The sequence below is a fragment of the Lineus longissimus genome, chromosome 4 (genome assembly GCF_910592395.1).
Source record: "Lineus longissimus chromosome 4, tnLinLong1.2, whole genome shotgun sequence".
Taxonomy (NCBI): domain Eukaryota; kingdom Metazoa; phylum Nemertea; class Pilidiophora; order Heteronemertea; family Lineidae; genus Lineus; species Lineus longissimus.
Window position 1 is genome coordinate 20,854,604 of NC_088311.1, and position 24,772 is coordinate 20,879,375.

The 24,772-nt window shown below is 39.3% G+C and overlaps 1 protein-coding gene across 1 annotated transcript in view; it reads left to right on the plus strand.

Moving 5' to 3' along the window:
- Positions 1-1,846: 1,846 nt before the first annotated feature.
- The window catches only part of LOC135486631 (pikachurin-like), a 66,283-nt gene continuing 43,357 nt past the window's right edge, over positions 1,847-24,772 (plus strand). The window contains exons 1-3 of the mRNA XM_064769578.1: positions 1,847-2,141; positions 15,388-15,504; positions 17,754-17,795. Of these exons, the coding sequence (XP_064625648.1) occupies positions 2,051-2,141; positions 15,388-15,504; positions 17,754-17,795 (250 nt within the window). The 5' untranslated portion in view covers positions 1,847-2,050. The remainder of the gene's footprint in view (positions 2,142-15,387; positions 15,505-17,753; positions 17,796-24,772) is intronic.

The following is a 24,772-nucleotide window of genomic DNA, read 5'->3' on the forward strand; positions in this document are numbered from 1 at the left end:
ATTCAAAAGATATTGCTGTGCATTTGTTAGCTGCACTCCGGACGTAGTGGATCGGCCTTGTCCTGTCACCCGGTAACATATCGAGGAAGGACGATCAGGATGACGAAATGGACTGCATAGGAGTCTATAGTTAGCAGAGCGATCTTTCAACGAAGAAGGCGATTTTGTGGACCCTGACCGACTGTCGCGCATTAATAGGCTATGTCACCAGCACAACGTCTTGTAGTAGAACTCGGTGAAAATGGCAGCTAGACCAGGGTAATGCCTTCACAACGCGTTGTAAAGTTTATTTCTTATTGGGTAGGCTATCCATGCATCCTGAACCTCCTGTTCTATACTATCTAGATGAGATGAAAACCTTCGTGGTCAAGATGGTGTATAAACCTAAGGTATCGACGAAGTTTCCAAATATTAGATATGACAACACAATGGCTAAAACAGCAAACGGATTGGTTGTACAGTTACATGATAGGTATTCCATACGTACCGGTGTACACCTCTATCTTGATGATGCCAGACAAAGCCATCCGAAACTAAACTCCAGCCGCAGTTGACCGGCCCGCCTCGTCCCTCTCCCTGACTATGAGACAGTTTGAATAGGATGACGAAATGGACTACCCGGTAGTCTATCCACACGAACTGGCACACTTAGATGAAGAAATGATGATATATCTACATGTATTCCTATTTCTCTGATCACACTCTTTACCTTCTGGTTTAATACGATCTTGATATCCCATCACTGTCTCAGGACGTCCAGTGCTCAGTCAGGAAGACCACAGCGGCCCTTACTATGCGACAGAATTCGATATCAAAAAAATTATGCAAGGTAGATTCTGAACTGTCCCCGTTTATATCAAATATATTATACCAATGACTAATCCCCCTGTATTTATTCGGAAGCTTTAGTGTATATGCTTATTCTTACACTAGAGTTTCCTGCTGTCGTAGCCTAAGGACACAAATACCAAGGAACACCCCAATGTTTGTTTTATTTCGTATGCAATTCTATTTCTGGCAGTAACGTCAGAGCAAAGCCTCATCACAGTCCGCAAGTGATATGCAATCATCTTGGCCATGATACCAACGTTCTTTGTAATAAACAGACTGTGCTAAAGTTACATTTGTTGGATACTGTGAAGTTGATCAGGAGCCGTTTCTGCGCTGTACCGCGGTGCGCTGTGTCACGTACGGACTTTGGTATTTGCAAATATGTTCAGCACCCGTCTTCACAGCTCAGTGCCGAGACGGACAATGCGTAATTCGTCTTCCGGTAGTAGTTGGCAAGATCTAGCTGGGAGACTATATCACCCTGTTCGGAAAGTAAGTGAAGGATTTCAGAAGCAGTAGTTAGTTTAAGGTGCACCACACAAGACAACTCCCAAACGGTTAAGAAGCGCAAAATTCGTCAATTTACCCAAATTCTTTGAAGATCGTTAACTACAATGTTGCACCCATGCAATCTCCGCCGCTAACAAGCATCGTCTCATACAGATCGGAACTATGGACTCGGTCTCCTGGGTGATGAGAAGAGCGAAAATGCTGCTCAAGCGCGCGAACTGGACTCCTCGCCACGTGGTCGCACGGGCTTTAGCGACTGTATGATAGCAAGTATTAGTTATATACGATATGTCAGAACTGAAATACTCAGTTCTTTGTTACGTCGATAGAGTGACGATGAGATGAGTAGTCGGTCGTGAATGCTAATCCCATATCGATTTCTGCCCGGGATTTACATTACCAACGTTCGCTATCGCCATCTATGCAACCGTTAAGGATTAGAATGGTATCTTCCGTTAGCCGACCCAGCATCCCCGTCAAAGCAGTCGACTCGGCCACAATGGACTGCTACCTGAGCAGAATATGACTATTGTGTCATCTCATGTCCATTTCTGTGTAATTTGGCGCCAAATATTCAACCGAATTGCTCCACTATGACAGGACTATCAAATATCGTGGAATCACACTAAAGGACGCTCTGTGAAACCGCGCTAAATTTCCGTGTGGATTTCTTTATAGGAATACCTGATAAAGGCCACCTCTCACAAAGATGGCTGTCAAGACATTTGTCACATTTCTCCTTTTGGCCCTTACGGTCGTCAGCGCTGAACTCCCAACGGAATTACACCCTTTCTTTCAAGGTAAATGTATATAAACCTCATCTTTTCATTTATCGCAACATAATTCTGAAATGTACACGGTTGCTATGTATTTTGCGCTAGCCATTGATGTCGTTTATTCGCTGGTTCATTGAGGCGGATAATCGGCGCCTGGCGTAATTGCCATGCGCATCCTTGGTGACACATGCTAACTGGCTTTTATCCTGACGTGTCTTCCGTGTTCTACCTCTGTAGTATGGTCATTAGGGGACTAACCTTACTGACTCATTGAGCTGCTGTGGTTATAGTGTATCATGTTAGTTGCGGCTGATAAGGAAATAAAGAGCATTGTGCACAGTATAGGCTAGGCTAAAGTAATTGGGCTTCTGGGCTGAGAGCAAGAGACATAAAAACTGTTACTTGCTTATACACAGTAAACTAGGGTTATCTAATATAGCCTCTAAAGTAATTGGGCTTCTGGGCTAAGACATATAAGAGCTGTTACTTGCTTATGCACTGTAAACTAGGGTTATATCATATAGCCTCTAAAGCAATTGGGCTTCTGGGCTAAGACATATAAGAGCTGTTACTTGCTTAAACACTGTAAACTAGGGTTATATAATATAGCCTCTAAAGTAATTGTGCTTCTGGGCTGAGGGATATAAGAGCTATTACTTCCTTATGCACTGTAAACTAGGGTTATATAATATAGCCTCTAAAGTAATTGAGCTTCTGGGCTGAGGAATATAAGAGCTGTTACTTGCTTATACACTGTAAACTAGGGTTATATGATATAGCCTCTAAAGTAATTGGGCTTCTGGGCTGAGGGATATAAGAGCGGTTACTTGCTTATGCACTGTAAACTAGGGTTATATAATTTAGCCTCTGAAGTAATAGGGCTTCTGGGCTGAGGAATATAAGAGCTGGGCTTCTGGGCTGAGGAATATAAGAGATGTTACTTGCTCATGCACTGAAAACTAGGGTTATAAAATATAGCCTCTAAAGTGATTGGGCTTCTGGGCTGAGGAATATAAGAGCTGGGCTTCTGGGCTGAGGAATATAAGAGATGTTACTTGCTTATGCACTGTAAACTAGGGTTATAAAATATAGCCTCTAAAGTAATTGGGCTTCTGGGCTGAGGAATATAAGAGATGTTACTTGCTTATGCACTGTAAACTAGGGTTATAAAATATAGCCTCTAAAGTGATTGGGCTTCTGCGCAATTATCGCTATTATTTTGATTCAAAATTATCCCCAATTCCATTTCATGTGCAATTGGATGATGGGACCTACTACTGCAGAGTGGTAGGTGACTGGGTTGCTGACAGCTTGGTAATAGAGCCCTTATATGATGCCATTGGTCCTTTAATAGTGCCAGACTTAAAGCATTACCACAGGTCCTTTAATAAAGACCCCTAGGAACATTTCCTTGTTTGTGGCAGATGGAATCCATAGGAACTTAATTTTCTTGTGAAAGATTTTAATGTCTGACAAAAACTTTCCATTTTTTTAATTCTGGAGTGTCTTAATAGATCATTAAAGAGAATCTGTCTTGTTAAAGATTTTTGAAAAAATCAATCTGCCTTGCTAAATTTTTAAATTATATAAAAGCTTTAGGGATGGAAACTTTATTCTGGGTGCTAGAATATTTGCCTGCATTTTAAATTCTTTCTTTTCATGTTTGCAGATAATTAGGAAAGTGTATGGTCGAGAAGAAAATCTAATTAAGATTACTGTTATTATACTATAGAGTGTCAAAACACAAACTTTAAGATACCAACATTATTTCAGGATACAGTACTTGCACATTTAAACATTTCCTTCTTGCTCACTCCATACAACATCACCCTCTAGGGAATACTAAAACCCTGTAATTACCCTCAGAGATTGAAGGCTTGTTCAGTCTGATTATCTCTCATTGACCATGTCTACTGACCATGTGATTGGTTTCCAGGCTCCCTAGTAGTAGTTTGGGGCGCTGGATTCATTATCCAAAAATTGTGAGCTCAATTTCAATACATGGCAATGAAAAACTGCTTGTGATCTTGGGCAATTCACTTAACTGTGAACCCCTATATTTTGTGAGACACCCTCTCTATCAAATGTATTTGGGACAGTGATTTTGGTCCAAAGTGGGTTGTTTCTGTACAATCTGACCTCTGTAATCAGGACACCCCTCTATTCAGGACAGCAATGGTAATGATAAAATGACACAATGATAAAGGCAAAATTTTACATTTTTGTACCACTTAAGTTTGTGATTGTACCAGTGTCAAAATTGCAAAATATTCGGCTCACAAAAATAAAGGGGTTTACAGTATTCTAACTAAAGAGCATGTTGCATTTGTAATCTGCCAAAACGAGCAAAGAAAATGTGAATCTTCATAAATATGTTAACTTCTCCTAAGACTTAACCTTTTGCCACGCCAGTTGACCTCCTGACATCCTCTGCCCCCTACATCTCACTGCAGTATTCAAACTGCCGCAGGCTCTCTATAAATATTATGTACACAAATTTCGTGTTCACATCGATCAAACATGTCAAAATAACTGAAGATGACGTGTATGTTTCATCTGAATTGATTTTATTTTTTTTCGATACCTGACAATTGATCAGATCAAAGTAAAATAATTCACAGTGGACACATTTGATGAGGGCACACACTTTGATATATTTTATGGAATGATATCATTAGCTTTTAAATATTAATGTTGCACATTGAAATATTGGGGAACTGCAAATTCCTGAAAACAAGATTGAAAATGAGATTCATTGGCCACAATAGTATGTTGAGTTAAGCGCCACTGTATACAATCCGTGATGCTAAGAGTTCGCTAATTGGCAAGTGGCAATAGACTAAATTTATCGCATATGTGACTGAAATTTAATGGATAATGCATTACGGTTGACATTTTTGTATAAGTAAAAATGCACATTTGACATTGGTTTGCTAAAATTGAAAGAAATATAAGACTTCCAACAGTTTACAATAATCATTTCATTTGATGTACATTGTAAATTCATGAAATCTGCACCAAATCTCTTTGGGCGACCTTGCTAATGGCGAGAACCCCTGCCTCATGTACATCATGCTAAATGTTGTCGGCTTTATACAGCAATAGATATATGACATAGCAGATATGTACAACAATGTAGCTAGGTGACGTGCTACACATACTAACCACTTCATTTCCAGTAACATAGATTTGTTTCACGTCCCCGGAGGTTTCCTTGACGAGACCAAGGCACCAGGCATGCACGTGGGTCTGTGAGTACAGAGTCTTCATTTGATCAAATTTGAATAGGAGACCTTTAATCAGGAGTTCAAGGGCAACTATAGGCAGGATTTAGGTGTTCAAATTAGGAGTGCATGCAAGTTGGCTTTTGATCTCTGGAGTTTGATAAAATCTTCATACCAGACCTTTAATTGGGAGTTAAAGGGTGACTATAGGCAGGAGATAGGGGGTCAAATTGGTAGTGAACAGTTGGAAACCTGCCGTGCGTTTGATTTAGGAATAATTACATTCCTCATGCAAAGTGGATAGTTTCTGTGGATATGTAACTTTGCAGTGTGAGAAGGGAGAGGCCTCTATTGGTGACATTGTGTAACTTAATCTGACCCAGCTGGCTTCTGCCTATACTCTTCCTTTAAAGGGGCAATGTCTAGGCAGTCAAAATCCTTTTATATCTCTACACAAACACTGTGTACTAATTCATTGACAACCTTCAGATGCTTGGGTACCTTTTCACCTATATGCCTATTGATTCATGGGGGAACCAGGACATATTCACAGCCATGTTGTCTAGCGGTTTTGTGAAATTTCAACTTCTGCATGATTTAGCATTTTGACAACCCCGTGACAGTAATTTCAATAAGATCTTCTCTCTTGAAGCCATGTATTATTGCCATTATCCGTATAAAAATTTTTTAAATAATAAATAATATTTCCGGGCTTACTGAAGAACATTACCTGGCCATTCAGGTAAATTATATATTCCACGGCATTGAATATTTTATTGGGCTGATCACACTCTGAACATCGGCATGTTTTTCTAGGTTGCATGCATTCACATAGGGTAAATTATGAATCTCAAATTTTAACAAGAATTTGTCTCTGATGGCTTCACCAGCAAAGTAAAATCGATTGGGTCTAGAACATTCCCTGTCAATAGATGTCCATAACATAATCGAGGAAACAACCAATATCATGTGAGGCAATCCATACTCAAAGCACAATTGATTTCAAAATGACTGTTCAAGTTGCTGATTGCTGGTGTCAGGATATCACAGAGGCCTGGAGGTCTTTGTACCCATTTTTCTATGCTACTTTGTACTCATGCCTGCACGAACAAGTGCAAGGTCTCCACTACCAGCATTTTAGTAACCAACTCTCCTTCATCGCTGTCTCAGATTGTGACTTTAAGCGCCATCTGCTAGGGAATGTTGTAACTATCTTGAAAATGAAATTGATATTAACTCACTGAATTTCATCCACTAAGAATCTTAAAGATGTCCACTTAAATGAAAGAAATAATGTTTAAAGCGGTATGTGTCATGTGTGTCTTACAGAAACAATATTCCTAATTTAGCAGCCCTGTTGAATAACAATCTCGGAATAGATGAGATATTTTAGCTTTTTTGTCAAAGTGAAGATTTCATGCATTCGCAGATGATGCTGGTTGCAACCTATTGCAAAGATTATAATGCCACTCTCATCGATGATCCATATCTTCTTTGCCTTAGAAGTGAGTTGAATCAATGTCCTATGATGTAAAAGTACCTTTCTGCTATCATTATGCCTTATTGATAGTAGCACTTTAGCTGTTGCTGCCAAACCTCGCTGAGACATGGCTTGAATCTTTGATGATGTTTTCACAAGAAGCTGCAGAAATTGGGTTGGGTTTATTATTTTGTTATTGGAAATGCTGGAAGGGGCTTGTCCTGTGATGAAATTTTGTCTTCCTGGCTGTAGAATACAGTTGAACCTTCCTTAGCAAACACCTCTTTATTAAGGATGGCCCTCTCTACTGAGGTCTTGGCACTTGAATGTGTGGAAAGGGCTAAAAAGGCTCTGGTTTGAGGTCACCTTCTACTATCACACATCAGCCCAGGTGGTGACTGTCGGTAACATCACAAACCTCAACTTTTTTTAGTCTCCAGGTTTGCAACCAGACATGACAAAACCACTAATTTGTGGAGATATAAAGATTTTTTGCTGCAGTAATATAGTTTATCGTTTTTCACTGCTCTTCATATTGTATTCTTACATCATTATGGGTAAAATAGTTGACTTTGAAACAAGTGTGGAAATGCTATGGATTTTGTTCATATATCAAAGGTCAGTGATATGTTTCATTAGCCAATGACGTATCCTGTACAAGTCAAGTAGCATAAATGGAGTCCTCCAATGCTCAAGAGTGCTTGGTTTGTTGGTTATCTCCTTCCAGATCATTGATAATGGTCATGTGGTTTCGTGGTTAATGAATTATACAATGGAGACCACTACACTCCTGTTTGCCGCACAATCGATCCTTCAGGTGAAATTACTCTAGGTTCAACTGTATAAAGTCAGTGCCAGATGGTCATTTCTTGGCTCTAGCTGCAGTGTCTTTCTACATGAAGAAATTGGTCCTGTGATATTTTCTTAGTCACAGGGTTCACAAGCTTGTTACAATGACAGCCCTCCCTCTTTACCTGATAACAGTTAATTGGAAATACTGACAACATTATTTAGGTCCATTCATCCATTCCTTCATGTCTTTTCTTTTGGAAATATCGTTTTTTTATCCCTATCAGTCCCATGTGAACACAATGTCCCCAGGAAATTTCGTTTTTATCCTTATCATAAACCAAGTAAATACACGGATATTTAGCATGCTACTTTCATAAAATGCCCGCTGCAATCTTACCGAAAATTTGTAATCCTAAACTGCTTATAATGATATCCCTGGGAGTATACAACACTTTCAATGATGTATGATGTACTAATATTTCCCCTCTGGACATTCGTTTGAGACATTACAATCTATCATGATCAAGTTTCGTTCGAATAAATTGCACACAGACTTCAGAGAAAATCACTTTTCTGGTAATTGAGTTAATAATGATGTACCAAATTTTTACAAATGCCAAATGTTGAATACGTGTAGTCTTTTTAGCATTTATTGACGTCTGCTTTGCGGAAGAGCAATTGATTCTTGTAGAAGAAAGTGGGCAGTGCCAGTTTTGTGGAAATGGAGTCGAGTAACTTTTTGACAATTATACTCATTGTCTTCAGGTCGGGTAATAATTTAAAAGGGTTGACATTGCCAATATACAGTGTCAAGGACTGAACTTTGTTGTCCTGATGCATTTTCCATTACCTTCATTGTAGTACATGTAGTTGCCCATTCTTACAAAAATGGAAAAAATGGCAATTGACCACCTTCTTGCATAACTTCTTCCAATTTGATTCCAACTCAACAGACCCCCGGGACAGACCCTTAAACATTGTCAAAACAGACAACTTATCAATAACTACTGTTTGAAAACACCATGGTGTTTGTCAACCTGACCATGCTTTGATCTTTACTGGTTAAAAATGTTATAGCAGATGGTGTTGGTCAACCAGACCATGCTTTGATCTTTATAAGTTTAAAACATTATAAAATCAGCATGGTGTATTTTACCAACGGCTTCTATTGAACGACCAATATGTGTCCATATTCCCATGTTATATAGCTTACATTCAGTGGCATAATTAGCACGAATCTTGTTAATTGGTTTAATTGAGTCAGTCTTCCGTGAATCATAGTTTCGTTGAGAAGATGCCCGGAGGACTCTTGAAAGCAGAAGTCAATATATTTGAGGGAACTTATCAAAATTCCATTAATTTGTTTAAAAGTCTCCTGGACACTTGCCTATGCCATCAACCACCAGAAATTTTGAGGCGACAGAAAGATTGTCCTGTGCAGATCCACAATTTCATGCAAAAGTGGTGACAAGAACCTTGTAATCTATATTGGTCTTTGTTCGCAGGGAGTAGTTTCATGATAAATTATTCAGATCTGTGTATGTTGTGGCGTTATTCTTGGTAAATTGCTGGTTTATCCTGGCAAATGTTGGTGTTTGCATATATTTTCTGTACTCAGCTATTTTGTAATGTTATATTCTGAAACAACTTGGTTACAGTTTTTCATTTTTATAATGGATGATGTTTTGTTTTGACCACAGTTTTGGTGAGACAAACCTCTCTATTAAGAACACTAGTGGTAGTTTCCATTCAATCAGGTTACCTATCTATTAAGGAGAGCAATTGTCGGTCCTGAGGGTGTCCATAATAGAGAGGTTCTACTGTAATCATTTTAAAATGAGTGAGGATCTGATGAATACGATGAAATAGGTTGGATTCCGTCAGCTCATGAATGGATCATTTCTGTTATAATTTCTGTTGTCGATTGCTGGACTGAGCAGTTGTGATCATGCTGTGCTGTAAATCGTTCACCTAATCCTTGTATTGTCACTTTCAATCCTCGACGCAATTAACCAATCGTTAAGCAATTTGTCTTACCATACTGGCGAACCTATTACAAATTACGCGATCCTCTGGTGTCAATTAAGCGATGGAGACACCTGTGCTCGGAGTCTGGTGAAGAACATCGTGTGAAAACTGATGTTTATGTCAGAATGCCGTCTTGATATGGTTAAAGAAAATTGTTCGATGTAGTGTAGGCAAACTGTTCAATGAGATGCTTGTGACAGAATTGGTTCTTCGTGGTTCATAAACTATATTTTCAAAATACTGACTTTTGATTGGAAAAGCGGAGAAATTTCATAATCCACCTCAATATAAATCGTGAAAATTGTATATTTTCAGAAATGTTCACACATTGCAAATGTTAAGATGGTGGTTTGGAGTATCATGTATCTTCAGAATCAGAACATCAAACCAAATATATAAAACACACTATTCCCTGATGGCAAATAAGTGATGGAAACACCTGTGGTCTGAGTGCAGTTTCAAAAGAACATTCCGTGAAGACTGATGTTGGCAATCGTTCTCGGTGACGTTTATGACAACATTGGTTCCTGACATGGATGAAGAACACTGTGTGAAAACTAATGCACTGCTAGAATGTGACATTTGTCATAACTTTTGAAATGCTATGACATGTTGGAATGTAAAAACTAGTTATTCAAGCAGTTGAGTGTAAACTGAGTGTAAACTGGTGATTTTCCAATCGATACTGATGAATGTCATGGAAAGTGTTAAAAAGGAAATGTTCTGTTCTTTCTAGCAATTTGTAAAGCGTAATTACCGCTCTTGCAATCTTTTTCTCTGATGTCATCAAGATGTAAAATCTACAGGAAATTGAGAGCTGAGCTGTGACATTAGTTCTCTGCAGTTTTTTACACCTCAGCCAATTCAAAGGCTGGAGGGTTATTGGTATGCGCTGTCTGTCTGCCTGTCTGTCTGTCTGTCCGTCTTTCGCTTTTCCAGAACATCTATCTCTGTTACCATTGATAATTGGCTTTTCATTGCCATTTTCAATAATTGTAGCAATAAGATCAGTTCATTTACTTTACAAAAAAACTATAATTTTTCAAAGAAATCACTTTAAGGTCATCTCCACCCAATAAGTTGTTCAGATTGTGAGATAGCACAGATGGCAGGAGACGTTCGTGAACTCTATTTTATTGACTCGCTCTTGTCTTGCCAATATTACCCTCTTCACAGGCAACCCAATAATTCTAACTACAGTACTTATAAAAGCTTCCCTCTTGTTGACAGCAGGAACCTTTGAAGAGTGGGAGAGAATATCTGATCTCCCCTGACTGGTCAGCAAAGACAACAGAGGGATTTTTGGCCACCAACTGGTAGTCTACAGGGATTGTTGGTCCTGATTGGTTGCGATAGTCTATACAGTCGGGATTGTTGGCCACTCACTGGTCAGCAAAGTCTACAGTAAGGATTGTTGGCCACTCACTGGTCAGCAAAGTCTACCGTCAGGATTGTTGGCCACTGACTGGTCAGCAAAGTCTACAGTAAGGATTGTTGGCCACTCACTGGTCAGCAAAGTCTACCGTCAGGATTGTTGGCCACTGACTGGTCAGCAAAGTCTACATTAGAAATTGTTGGCCACTGACTGGTCAGCTTGTTGGAAGATGTAAAAACATATGGTAGTGAATTGGGCAGATCTTAGCCACTGGAGCAGACACTAGGAACAGAATCTTGTTTTACGTGTTATTCAAAGGATAGAGCTGGGATATTGGGTTACTGGTCTTGTTGGAGGAAATTGAAACAACGGATAGAACAGTGATCCTTCCTCGCTGAATCTAAGAGTCTAATCTACAACCTCCTGATTATGAGCCTGGTGCTCTAACACTCTGCCATGGATCTCCCACAGTTCCATCTGATTTCCCACATACCTCCAATAACTGTAGTAATCACAAATTGAATCTCGACCACACAATGCATATTTGAACCGTGTGGCGGTCCCTAGCTACATTGACCTCATATTTCCATACAAATTATTTATCACCAGGAGCTATGTGTTGATATGATCAAAATGATGAGAATAAAGTGTTTCATTTTCTGTATACAGGGTGACCCGAAAATACAAGCATACAGTAGAACCTCTTTATCAGGGACAACCTTGGGACTGACATATGCCCCTCTCAATAGAGAGTCTTGATCATAGAGGTCAAGGTGAATGGAATTTGCCAATTTGGGACAGAAATCAGTGTCCTTAACACAGAGTATGGCCAGCAAATGAAAATGTTGGCTCATTGATGAGCCTCTCTGTATCAAAACACTGATAAATAGTGGAGAATTTCTGAATGGATGTACACACACACTTGCTTCGTACATAGGCGCAACCCTGTAGCAATATTCTTATCAGTTTGCCTCCTGATTTCATCAGTCATTGGGATTATTGAACCCATTTCTGATAAAGTCAATGTTCTTCTGTATCAGATGTCTTTTTCTGATAGAAATTAGAAGAAGAATTGTGTGCGTTGGACTAAAGTAGGGTGTGGCGTTATGAGGTCACAGATTTTAACACCTTTATCGCACAAGTTGGGGCTAGCTATACTTGATTATTGATGGAGAACATTGTCGATGGAGCACCAAATATTTTGAAACATGTTGCCTGAATTTAAGGTCTTTTAAGTATTAACTGTTGAGGGGTGGACAGAAAAGCTAAATGGAGCTATACAGTTATTCCTAAAGCAACCACATTTTTATGGTGGGTGTATCTATTGAGCCTTCATCACATATCACACGTGTTTTCATTTTGACCTACTTTTCAATGTCACAGTGGTCAACATAAACATTACGGTAACCATATATAGTTCACTGACTATATAGGTGTGCACATTGCTCCCAGTCACTTTTTTCGTGGATGCTGCCAAAATAATTTGATGCTGCTGTTGGACATTGCTGAACCAGATGGTCCTCCCTTGAACACAGCCAGTAAGGGAAGCAGGCAGTGAAAAATTCTTATTGCAGGTGGCGCTCTTTCAGTTCAACTCGCCCCTTTATCTGAAATTGTCGATCTGTTTGCCTCGTTTTTAGGCCACATTCCTCATATTGGGGAGTCAATACACATCTTGTGATTTATACCTTTCCACCAGGTCCCATAATTCATTTCAATCACCATGATAAATTCTATTCATTGCTATATGGAAGTGCGACGACATTGATTGGGACAGCTGAAGGTCGTAACCAGAGAAATATGGCAACAGAATAGGAATAGGAATTATGTGAGGCCCCTGCTTTTGCAGATCTGGAATCCCAATATGATAGGGTTATTGGATGATTCCAATGACTCTAAGTGTAATGGTCAGTAACGGTAATGGGAAAGACCAGGCACTTTTTATTTTGCATTTATGGTAGACGGCAGAAACAAAACGCTTTTTAAGGGAAAATACATCCGTGCCATGGCTAAAGGATATAATGTCCTTAAAACCCAGCGATTTTTCCAGCAGATGAGAGATCTTTTTCTTGCATATAGCAGTGATTATAATCGTGGGCCACAGCGGTTTAAATCACTTCCTTGTGCAGCCCTTTTAAAAGCTACTCCGTAGAGAATTCACACCTTTTGGGGACAAAGTTATTGCACTTTTGGGGACAAAGTTATTGCAATAAGGTCAAAGTAATTCGCATCAAATGTTTCCAACCATCGGCCACAACACGCCATCCCTTGATTCATTGGTTCTCCAGCTGCGGCTATGCTCATTTCACCTTCGTTATAACCTGCCATTTCAAATCAAATTATCGCTGGCATAAAGAACAGGAATTGCAGGGAGAGCAATCAATATTAAAAATGGCCGTGATCGAGAGACTTACTTCCAGGGTGGCTTAAAGGGGTATGCTGTTGTGATAATGGTGGTCCAGGAAAATAGAAAGGCAGTTTACTCAATGCCATGGTGTAGTTATGCATACAAATTTGCTGAAACTTGGCATTTATAGTATTTGTATATCTGTCTACATACCGGCAGTTTTGAAGTATTTCTTACCTATTTAAGTAATTAGGAAATTTCAAATTCAATTACCAATTTCAAATTTTTACAATGATGTAGGCAGGCTATGCATGTTTCTCACTTGGTGGGGTCTTGGCATGGGAACTTGATACAAGGAACCAGGGTTATATGTCTCATTTGAAGGACTATGAAGAGACAGGAATTTCAGTTCCTTGAAAGTCGTGCCAGCTCATCAATACTTGGAGTTATGACATAGCATATGATGATTGGTCTATTCAGGGAATAAGTTCAGCTAATCAAATATGGTAATGAGCTGATCAAATATGGTAATGCACTTCGAATTACCAATAAATTGATCATTCAGATTACGAAAAATTTTAACTCGATTCCAAAACCATTCACAACCATTCAAAATTTCAATGCTGATTTGATTTGAAGGACTGCGAGTTTCTTTGCAAAGCAGGAGTATAATGAGTCACTTGTGTTTGCATGCAGTGCTTAACCCCTTCAGAAGGGTACATTCCCAACAGCTATCTCAGGACCTCGGATATCATGAAATTGAAATGTTAAGATTATTCGCTGGCCGGATTAAGACTTTGTTATGAAGCAGCTCGATTCGCCATAATATTTTGTCATGGGGTGGGGGTAATGGGCTCTCCTGTTGGGTAGAGCATTACTTTATACCTCATCCGCCCCAAAACAACACTTTTTGTAGTGTCTGTCGAGGGCAGTAGTTCCCCAGCCACCCCAACCCTGAATATGGCACAGACTTTGTTGAAACTATGTTCATTGCATTCATATCTTGCCACCTCATTAATTCCCATATAGCACGTTCTGTGCATCATCAAGTCCCCTGACTCACTCGGTTACAGATTTACTCTCACCCCAGCTAACATCTCACAAAGACCTAAGGCCCCTTTTAAGTCCACTTCATCAGTATGTGATGACAGTTTGGATGAAACGGATTCCTCCGGCCGGGTCCCTTATAACCTTTGAATTACATCACAAGCTGGTAATCCTAACCGTAGCCACTTCTTCACTCCGATTGGCTGAAATCGACGATTCAATTACTGGTACGCCACAATGATAAATGGATCACGTCGTAGTCTTGCGTGTCATGACATGTCACTTGTTGCCGCAAGTGTTTTTCCGCTGAAAATTGGATTAGTTGCGATTATTGTTACCAATTACATGTCTGCAACGGATTTGAAGAGATTTTCAGATTCACTGAGAACTTGTTGGTGGCATATTAATTACACCATGTTATTGCACTTGTGGTCTGGGTTGCGAGTGATATGACTTTAATATAAGGATACTTTGATGCTCCTTGTGACTTTATTGGCATTATGGCTTGTCTTGTCGTGCTAGATTTAGCATACGAGCTATGAGTCATGTTACACATGCTTATGGGATGACCACAGGGCACTACCATTTTGGCTAGAACTTGAAATCCTAAAGCAATTAGCTCTTGCAAAACGACTTGAATGCCAATATCTACAAGGATGGGAGTCTATTCTTTGTTTTCCAGAGAACAGCCTCCAACTTATCAGTTAAATGTTTATAATTTGCATGTCCTCTCTTTCTGTGAGGTTACTATACCTTCAGAGGTATTTCTGCATCCATACAAAGACATGTAGCAATCAGCTGTTATCAGTAAAATATATTGAATTGTATCAATTTGCATCTTTCCTGTTGCTCATAGTAAAGGTCAATGTGGACCATCAAAGATGGTTTGTGAACAATACTGCATCCACTGCTTTATACATGTAACAATCAGCTGTTATCAGTAAAATATTTCAACTTCTATCTCTTCTCTCGTCTAGGTCACTGTGGCTCGTCAGAGATGGTCTGTGAACAGTTATGCATCCAGAGACACGAAGGCTACTTGTGTGATTGTAAGAAAGGATATCAACTCGAGGTCGATGGATATTCATGCAAAGGTAAGGATGAGAACATCGCCACTCCAACGACTCTTGTAGTGCATCCTTGTACAAAAACATGTTTGATAAGGGCTGATTTTTTTGAGGGCAAATCATAGGGGGTCAGTAATAAATACATGCCAGCAAATGGGGATTAGAGTTGGCTCCACCCACAGCAGGCCGTTTATTGAAAATCGAAAGTGCATGGAAGCTCTACACCTGTTTTTGAGAGTGACCCCCCCTCCCCAGCCGACTATAGATGTACCTTTGCCTACTTTTTTAAAAAGTCACTTACAATGGATGTATATCATAACCAAGTCTGCAATGTGTCCTTTATCTCGTCTTGTTAGCCATCACGCTAACCTGGCAACGGACCACTTAATAAGTTGCCTGGAGATGTCCTAATATTAACTTAGTGATAGCTACTCGCTTGCAGGTTTGTGTAATAATTTTCTTAGAATTGGCGGAATGAAAGTGTTGGCCCGGCAGTGGTGCATCTGATGTCGGTCTCCAGACAATTATGGAGAAGTTCAGATTTTGAGCGGAGAATGAGGTGGCATTTCGTTGACGGATATCAGATTGCCTGTTGTCAGAAATGCAACGAAACAGTAAATATTTTAGACACATTTTTCTAATTTTTTACAAATATTGCAGAATCGTACATGTATGTATAGTGCAGATAAAAAAACAAGTTGAATCCAGTTACCGTACCTGTACACCGAGTCAATATTCATGATGCACCAAATAAAATATCATCAGCCAACAAGTACATTTTCCATTACTTTTCATTACCGGTATTACAGCTGTCGAGTAGTGTTTTGATCTGCACCGTGTAGCTGCTGGCATGCAGCACTGATATAAAATCCCGCTTAGAATCGTAAAAATGTTATAAGATAAATCTTTATGTGTTTTATGGGAATGTCTCCTTAGTGCCATATGTGGCTTTGTCGTACAATAGCATTGATAGAAGGTGTCGACTTCTTTCATTCAAAGCTGGAGGATAATGAAAACTGATGTAAAATCAGGTTTGAAGTTGAATATCACTTGAGGTACAGTATAACCTTGTGGTTTTGTAGTGATAATACATGTACGTGTCATGATAGTGATAATGCTGGGATGATTTCAAAATGAATGATAACAATGTTTGAACATCAGGTTCTTCAAAGTCTCTTCTCCCACCTGTGATTGCTGCATCTCTGACCAGCTCACTTCTGTTTTTCCGCAGCTCCTATCTCTGACAACCAGTCCCCGGTACCAGTGCAACAGTCTCTTGGGACATCTGCCATCATCTATGCGGACAATATCAGTCCTCAGGTGTGTCCACAAAGAATAAGTTGGGTATACATACCTGATGCTGCAAACCAAAACACCAGCAAGCATTTCCTTAGAGAAAAAGGAAGCTAGTCTGCAGCAATTAGTAGAAGTTCTTCCTGGTAGTTTCTCTGACCCATATGTGATTGAGGTTCATCATCGGTCCTTTAGTGGTTAAAAATGTTCTCAAAGTGCCCAAGACACATTTAACCATAGAATCTAATACCAGGAAGCCTCTCCTTATCGATGAGAGGAAGCCACACCACAGCTGATAAGAGGGAGCTATTACAAACACCACACACAAGTGGTAGGAGGCAAATTGAGTTGCTTGGTTCGAGAAATGAGTACAGACAGCCGGATCAATGCCAGAGATTGGCAGAGGCAAACATTGTTTTGATTATGACCAGATTATTTATAATAATTTCATACTGAGCTGTGTTAATGTCAATATTGAAATTAGATTATGGTTGTACTGTGTTCATCATCTTCTTATGTATCGCCTCATTTTTTATGTCAATGCAGATGGGGAAATGGTCTTTTTTGGAACACCAGGTTTGACGAAAAAGTGTTGTTGTTTTTTGGGACAGACAATCTTACATGTACTTTGGGATGATTCGGGAAAAATCTATTTCACCTTGAACCTCTGCAAAACGATTTTGCACACAGTTTTCTACTACATAGATTTCTACCTCCCTTAGTGGACACCTCTATTTGCAGGACACCCACTCTTTTGAGAAAACTGATTTTGGTCCCATTAGTGCTCCTTTCCGTTCTACTTGACCTCTGTAATCGAGGCATATGTAGCCATCAAGGACAGCAGTTATCATGAAGTCCCAAGTATGGTTAATTGGGTGCTTCTACTGGATTTATGTGCTTCTTACTTGAATCGATTTTCAATTGGATCTCCTTTTTATGGTGATTTGCTTAAATAATCAAGAATGCTATTTTCTCTATTCTAGTGCACAAGAGAAATAAAAAGCCTGAGGATGCTGAGAAGGAAGGTAAGAGAATTCCTGATTAAAATTTGTCATCAAACTGCCAATATACTGTCAACAGTTTGCAGATTCCTCACAAATTTTAATTTCAGAAAGAACCGATGTTCGTAGCATAAAACTCTACTTTCACCGATCTAAGACCACTTCATTAAGTACTAAATCGACGCAAACCCCAAGCAAGAACATGACGTCATGATCATTGGATATTTTGGTGTTACATGCAACCCATTGTCTAGAGGTTCATTGAAGTGTAACACGTTTTGGTACAATCAAAGTGTTGTACAGACAAGAGTGATATATATCTAATATCTCATGCCTTCAAAAGGGATTGACTGTCTGTTATTGAAATATCGACATAACTCTTCATTTCGCACTTGATTGATGAATCTCTTTGAACCGTAGATAAAGATCCACCTTGTCTGGAGTCATCATTCGGGGAGTCAGGATGTGACAAAACCAGACACGAAGACTGTGAAAGAACACCAAGCGTGTCATAGTTGATATGATACTAGTAATGGTGTGTCACTGATGTGACAATGATGATGGAATCAGGAAGGAAGGGTGTCATTTATATTGATCAGTTAGTGGTATATGTGCCATTTCGACTCACAGGAGGGTCTTTGTGTTCTTAGGCAAAGGCGCTTAACTGTTTTCTTGATTCTCTCCATCAAGGAGTCAATGGGTGCTGCAGCTAGCTGGCATAGGTGGCTAAATGTGAATGCCAGTCCTGAGTGCAAACCATGTGTGGATACTCCTCTCAGGCAGATGCGCTTTCATCCAGAATCCAGTACAGGCCAATAGCTTGGGTAATGTTGTTAAGTGCTTTGAGCGATGAAACTACATTGGATTTAGCACTATAGAAGTCTGATCATTACTAATTTATTTTGTCAGTTGTTCCAATCACATGAAGTATGGCCACCCTGTGACGATGGCAGGAAATCCCAATAAAATCTTCAGGACCAAAAACTATGTTTCCTGGAGGTAGTTGATAGTCTCCTCACAAAACCTGCACTTTATCAGTGCAGTTGGTATAGCTGTAATACTAACGGCTGTGTCAGATGTGTGGCGAGGGGGGCGGTGGGGGGGACTTCGGAGAGAGATAGTATCTTGAGCATTGTGACTGTCTCAATGGTGTTGTTCTAATCACATACACTATTATCGACAAACCATGTGACTGTATCCTTAGGGAATCCACTTGGGATGCTATTACACATGCTATCACTCTGCGGTGATGACGATCACATGTATTATTCATGCTAGGGGACCTGTCGTCTCGGATGCATGTCCAGCTCAAATAGAGACAGGAGGTAATTGTTATACCTGGGCGATGCTTTGAGAGGAATAAGAATAGGACGATTGGAATTCATGTGGACTGTCTCCTGTCATTGATAATATAGAGTAACGTCAGTCAGAGGCTTGATTCACGAAACAATAGTTTTAAGTTGATTGAGGTTTGGTTGCTAGTTGTACGAAAATAGCTCACCTCCGGAGAGGTTAGCTCATCTTATGGAAGAGTCGATTCCTGGCTTGGCCACCAGGTGGCTAAAATCGAAAACAGTAGCATGTCTGTGAGGGAGGTTAGCACAATGGCCCTGGCCATTTCCTTTTTACAAAATAAATTTTTTCAATAATTACTTTAGCGAATTGATATCATGTGTGTCATCCACAGAAATGAAATGCCCACAAAAACAGTAGAGTACTTCGGTGGCAAAGTGATACGGTAATACACTTATGACGGTTAGTTATTGTTTCACCTGGGAGATGCTGTGTTAGGAATAAGAATAGGATGCTTTGTATTCAAGTGGACCAAGATGTGTCAGTGATAGTTGTTGAAGTTAATTTGGCCACTGGTTTTGCCTACCAATCATTCAGCCCTACTAGTACTTTTGGCCTTATCAGTACTTTCGTTGTATCATAGGTATTCGGAGAGGCAATTTGATATTCAGAAGGAAATTATGGTATCATTTAGTGTCAATCATGTCAGTAAGAGTTCACAAAACAGTTCTGTCCTTTGATTGGGAACGAAATTGGGAACCAGTGCCTAGCCTACTACTTGATACTTCTTGGGAAGTGAATACTGATAATCATGGCTTTTATAGACTAACCTCTATAATAATGAGGTGTCCTGATCGCAGAGGTCAATATAGAAATGATTTATATTGGACCAAAAGCACTGTTGGTCTTACCGAGGTGTCTGCTAAGGGAGGTTACACTGTAAAGTGTCATCATCTCTACTTTCCCTATGAGATAATAAAGATGAGCAAGCTGACAGATATAGCTCTTCATGCCCCTCCTCATTCATTATCTTTACTGCCTCTCACAATATCTCCCTGCTAAGGGGACCCTTGGGGTCTAAATTGACACATGGTTGTCTTGAAACAATGAATATTTTCTCACATGAGTTGATAGATAGGCGAATGACATGGTGAAATGGATGGGATTTCATAGCCCATTGATTTGCTTGGGAAGGAGAACAGAGGGTGCTGAAATGTACTATAGTCAGAGTGATTTTACGGGTTGATTATAGGCATCACCATTTTGGCCGGCTAGATTTTGAAATCCTAAAGCAATAGAACTCTTTCAAAATGAAAAGAAAGCCAATTTCAGGTTTGGGAGTCTGCTCTTTGTTTTCCAAAGAACAGTGAAATTCTAGCATGTCACTGGACTGTCAGCAGACGGTTATGAGAGTTTAAAAATTCACTTCTGCTGGGAAGTACTGGAAGGAAATCACACGTGGCATCCCGGTATACTGCTAGAATGTTTCAAATTCAAATTATAGATGTCAGTTGAAAGAGGATACTGTACCTTTAACCCAACATAATATGATCATCCTTTAATTTGAGATTCCTCCGATTACAAAAGATTGTTAACAAAAAAATTGATGCTAGTGTAGTTATGTTGATGTTTCTCTAAATTACATAGCGGGCGTGATGCTTAAGTATGTTCTGGAAGCATTTGACTTTGGGAAATTACGGCTAATGCTTTGACCTTTCCAATATTGTGCCGTTTTTACTTTTGGTTATCATTACATCCAGTTCTAATTGATTAGGTGATATTCTGTTGCAAAGGCACAATCCTAGAAATAAAGGTATTTGAGCCTTCAGAGGTGTTTTAGCTAAATGAAAACCCCACAGAGGTTTTTCGGAACATCAAAAACCTTAAGTGATTTTTCATCATTGCAAAGTACCTTTAGGGAGCATATGGCTGAAAAACCTTTAAGTATATTGCTGAGAGCGATCATTGATCATTTCATCGCTTATTGCAGCAATAACTATTGCATGTTTGTGGGGTGCTTATTGAAAATTTGATATGTGCAAATTGAGCTAAATGTATTGTGATGTGTGTGTTGAGGCGGTGTTTGACTTGACCTTTTAGTACAAATTGCTGTGTCAAATGTATGTTTTTTTCACAAAACCTCTCTTGTCATCCGATATGAGGTAATTGACTCCTAGCATTGAATTGAGGCAAGTAATTTGCTGATGATCAATATACTGCCTGAATAAACAAACTAGGATTATGTCCAATATCGAGATATGACCTCGGGTTGCTTATATTTTCTATTTGAATGATATCGATGTACTCCCCCTCACTTTTGGCAGTCTTGCTTTATTCCGCACCCACGCTTTTAATAAAAAAGGGGTGTTTAGTTCACTTTGGTGCCCTTTGATGTACCCCCCACCCCCACCCCAAGCTGTCGGTTCAGTGATTTTTTGTGTGAAAATTGTTAAAAACTTTGATAAAAGTTCAACAGGAGTCATGGCTGGAGGAGGTGTGCTTTATCTTTAAGTTGTTTAATCTTGGATTGGGTGCTCAATACTACATGTATTTTAAAGTGATGAAGATCACTATGCCAAAAGTGAAATTCACTTTAACTTCAAAGATCACTCCTATCCACTTCATTTTTCTGACAGCCCAAAATATGAATGAAAAACTCATCAACGATTGGAACATATCTGTCGCTTGTCGCTTTCCTTTTCCCACTAAATTGAGCATCTCCAACAGCCATCAATCAAGCTGATAAAATCCCTCATTAAAAACTACTCAACAGTAATGTGTTTTTATAGGCAGAGCGTTGGAACAATTTACTGGATTTCTTGGATGCATCAGTTGCAATGGCCTTCATTAATTATACCTTGAATAACTTCTGTGTCTTATCAAGTGAACCAGGCATTTCTCAGGGGTTATCAATTAAGAAAGTTGTGTCTAATTGTTTCTCTGTTAATGAGTGGCCCATTAAGGTTAATGTTTCATTCATTTTATACTCTGGCAAGTTGAAAATTAAAATGATATTCCTTGGTTTTTACTTGATAAGTGCCTGCATATACCCACCAATTTCAGGGACTAGATGCCCATTTTGGATGTTGTATCCCGATATGCATAGAGTACGGGAGCGGTTAGACAAGTGCTGACACAGACGGCTCAGGGGGGAAGTGGTGGCACAGACAAAAAGGCCTGGAATTGAACTGAGGTAATACAGCTGCCATGGCAGTCGATGCCCCTGAAAATTGGCCTTTGTGCCCTCTCAGCTCTGCTTTTACACTTTCCAATACACCAGGCCGAAATCGGGCCGGCTCTGCAGTGGATTAGCCCTAATAATTTTTGAATTCAGTGCCTGGACATAGACATTTCAAGCTGCAGGAGTGAGTGAAAGATGCCTGTTTCACACAATCATAGTCTGCGCTTAACTTTCGGTGGCTGTTTTGCACTGTGGTGCAGGCTAGGACGCTCTGACCACGGTGTGCATCCAAACTGTACGCAAGATCGTTTGGTTTGCTCCGTTAACCACGGCCCCAAGAGTCTCACAACCTCCTTGGATGTGTTGCTGTCACCTATTTCATGGCAAGGAGAAAAATGTAGCGCCTGTTGCGGGTCTTATCTCCAAAACCTGCTCATTATGGGACTGCAAAGCATTCCAATTCGACGATAGATCGCATCGGTAGCGAAACATCCGATAATCTCTCAACAAAACGTCCTAGAGAGAACTCGTGGAATTCCCAAGACTGCTATTCTGCTGCACTTGATATCTTAACCTAATAGCTGACGGCACGCGACCTGCTGGGGAGTAATGGACATTTTATCATCGACTTAATGGGTTTCCAATGTCTTGTCCATTATTACACAAGAATTAAATTCAATGATTGTGTTTGCTGTTTAGGTTTAATATTTAATTACTGAAGTATATACCCATTACCTCAATTTTCTGTCTAACATTTGTCTGATGTTCTGTACTTGAGGCGAAATTCGGAGGTAAATTTCATTGATTTCTTAGTTAGAAATTCCTTAGAGCATTCATGCAATAACCAAATAATCGACCATTTGTTTAACAAATTGAAGATATGTTGCTCCCCCACACTGCAAACCTAATATAATTTCCATGTATTGATATGGTGAAGAAAGTAAATATACAGCATTGTCTCCTAATACAGCTCCTTACTTTTCAAAAACTCCAAGAGGCAATGGGGCTTTGATATGAAGAGGAAGAAAGTCTGAAGTATCTATTTTCATAACAGTCATTATTTGTGTCAATAGAGCCTGGAAGAAACTTTGAAGAAAAATCAAATCAATTATCAGTCATCATTGCAAGTTACCGCACGCAAATATTTTCGCAAAATCTCTGAAACGCTGCGAAAATAGTACTTAGCAAAACAAAGACAAGTTTGGTGAAGCTGCAATCAGATTGAAGTTGGTTTAGAGAAGTTACATTGATTGCATATGAAAAAATTCAACTCTGAAAGATGAAAAAATTTCTTCGTCCAAATATTTTTTTCACTTGTTTTTTTTTCTGCTCAATATGAAGAAACATCATCAGCCGCTAAAAAATTGTGGCTTTGAAAATTTTTCAGAATCAGAAGGATGAAAAAACCAATATTTTTTCACTTGTTTTTTTTCTGCTCAATATGAAGAAACATCATCAGCCCCCAAAAAATTTTGGCTTTGAAAATTTTTCTGAATTTTGAACTCACAACAATATCAACAATTTTGGCAGGAAAACCTAATCGTGCATTCTGTCCCCAAATTTTCAACTTCACTTACGCAACCGCCCCGGTTACGCGACCATTCAACCTCGGTCCCATGAGTGGTCGTGTTACCAGGGATCCACTGTAGGCCCTACACAGTATTCTAGTTGAAATTATGACGATCCGACGCTACAGACTATTCATCAATTTCAATTTATATTGCAAACCATCACAATAAACAGAAATAATCATTTCGTAGAAGAAAGCAAATACAATGTGTCACATGTTTATTAAAAAGTATCATATGTTCATAATGATTTCATCAATATTGACAGTTTCTAAAACGTTGCTACTTATAATGGTAATTGTTTCTCTGCAATTTGATATGGTTTTATTCTTGAGAGGAAAATGGATCAATACTTGGTAGAAATGAAAACTTCATTCGGAACATCGTGATTGAGGTATTTCCTCTGTAGTCTCTGCCTGTACCTCTGGAGAAATCCATGCCATTTATCTGTATATCACACGCACCGATGTTGAAGTTGCACCTCACCCAAATTGATCTAATTCTGTGGTATGTATAATTCATATGCCATATTCATATTCGTGTGTGTTTCTAGTAACACAATTTAGATCACATCAACCTCACTTGCAATGGCCACTGTACTTCTGACATTTGCTGGATTTCAAAACAACTTACTTTGTCATGTTTGTTTGCCCCTTAATCTTCTTGGAGCGCTGCAAAAGTTTCATCGCAAAATATTGCGTGGCTTCTAAGTCACTGACATGTAGAAATTGTCAAAAAATACATCAAAATAATTCTCTTTGAAATATTCCTGGCTGATTTCCACAAACATTTATAGGGATATTTTCTCATCTAACATGCCAATTCCTCGAAAAGTTCACTCCAGTAATATTTCCAATGATATTTCATCTCGAGCCATTTCCACATTTCGTATTCATTATCGGTGACAAGATAGCGGAGTATGATTCGAATTATAAGAAGAGTACAATGGTTTATTAGTC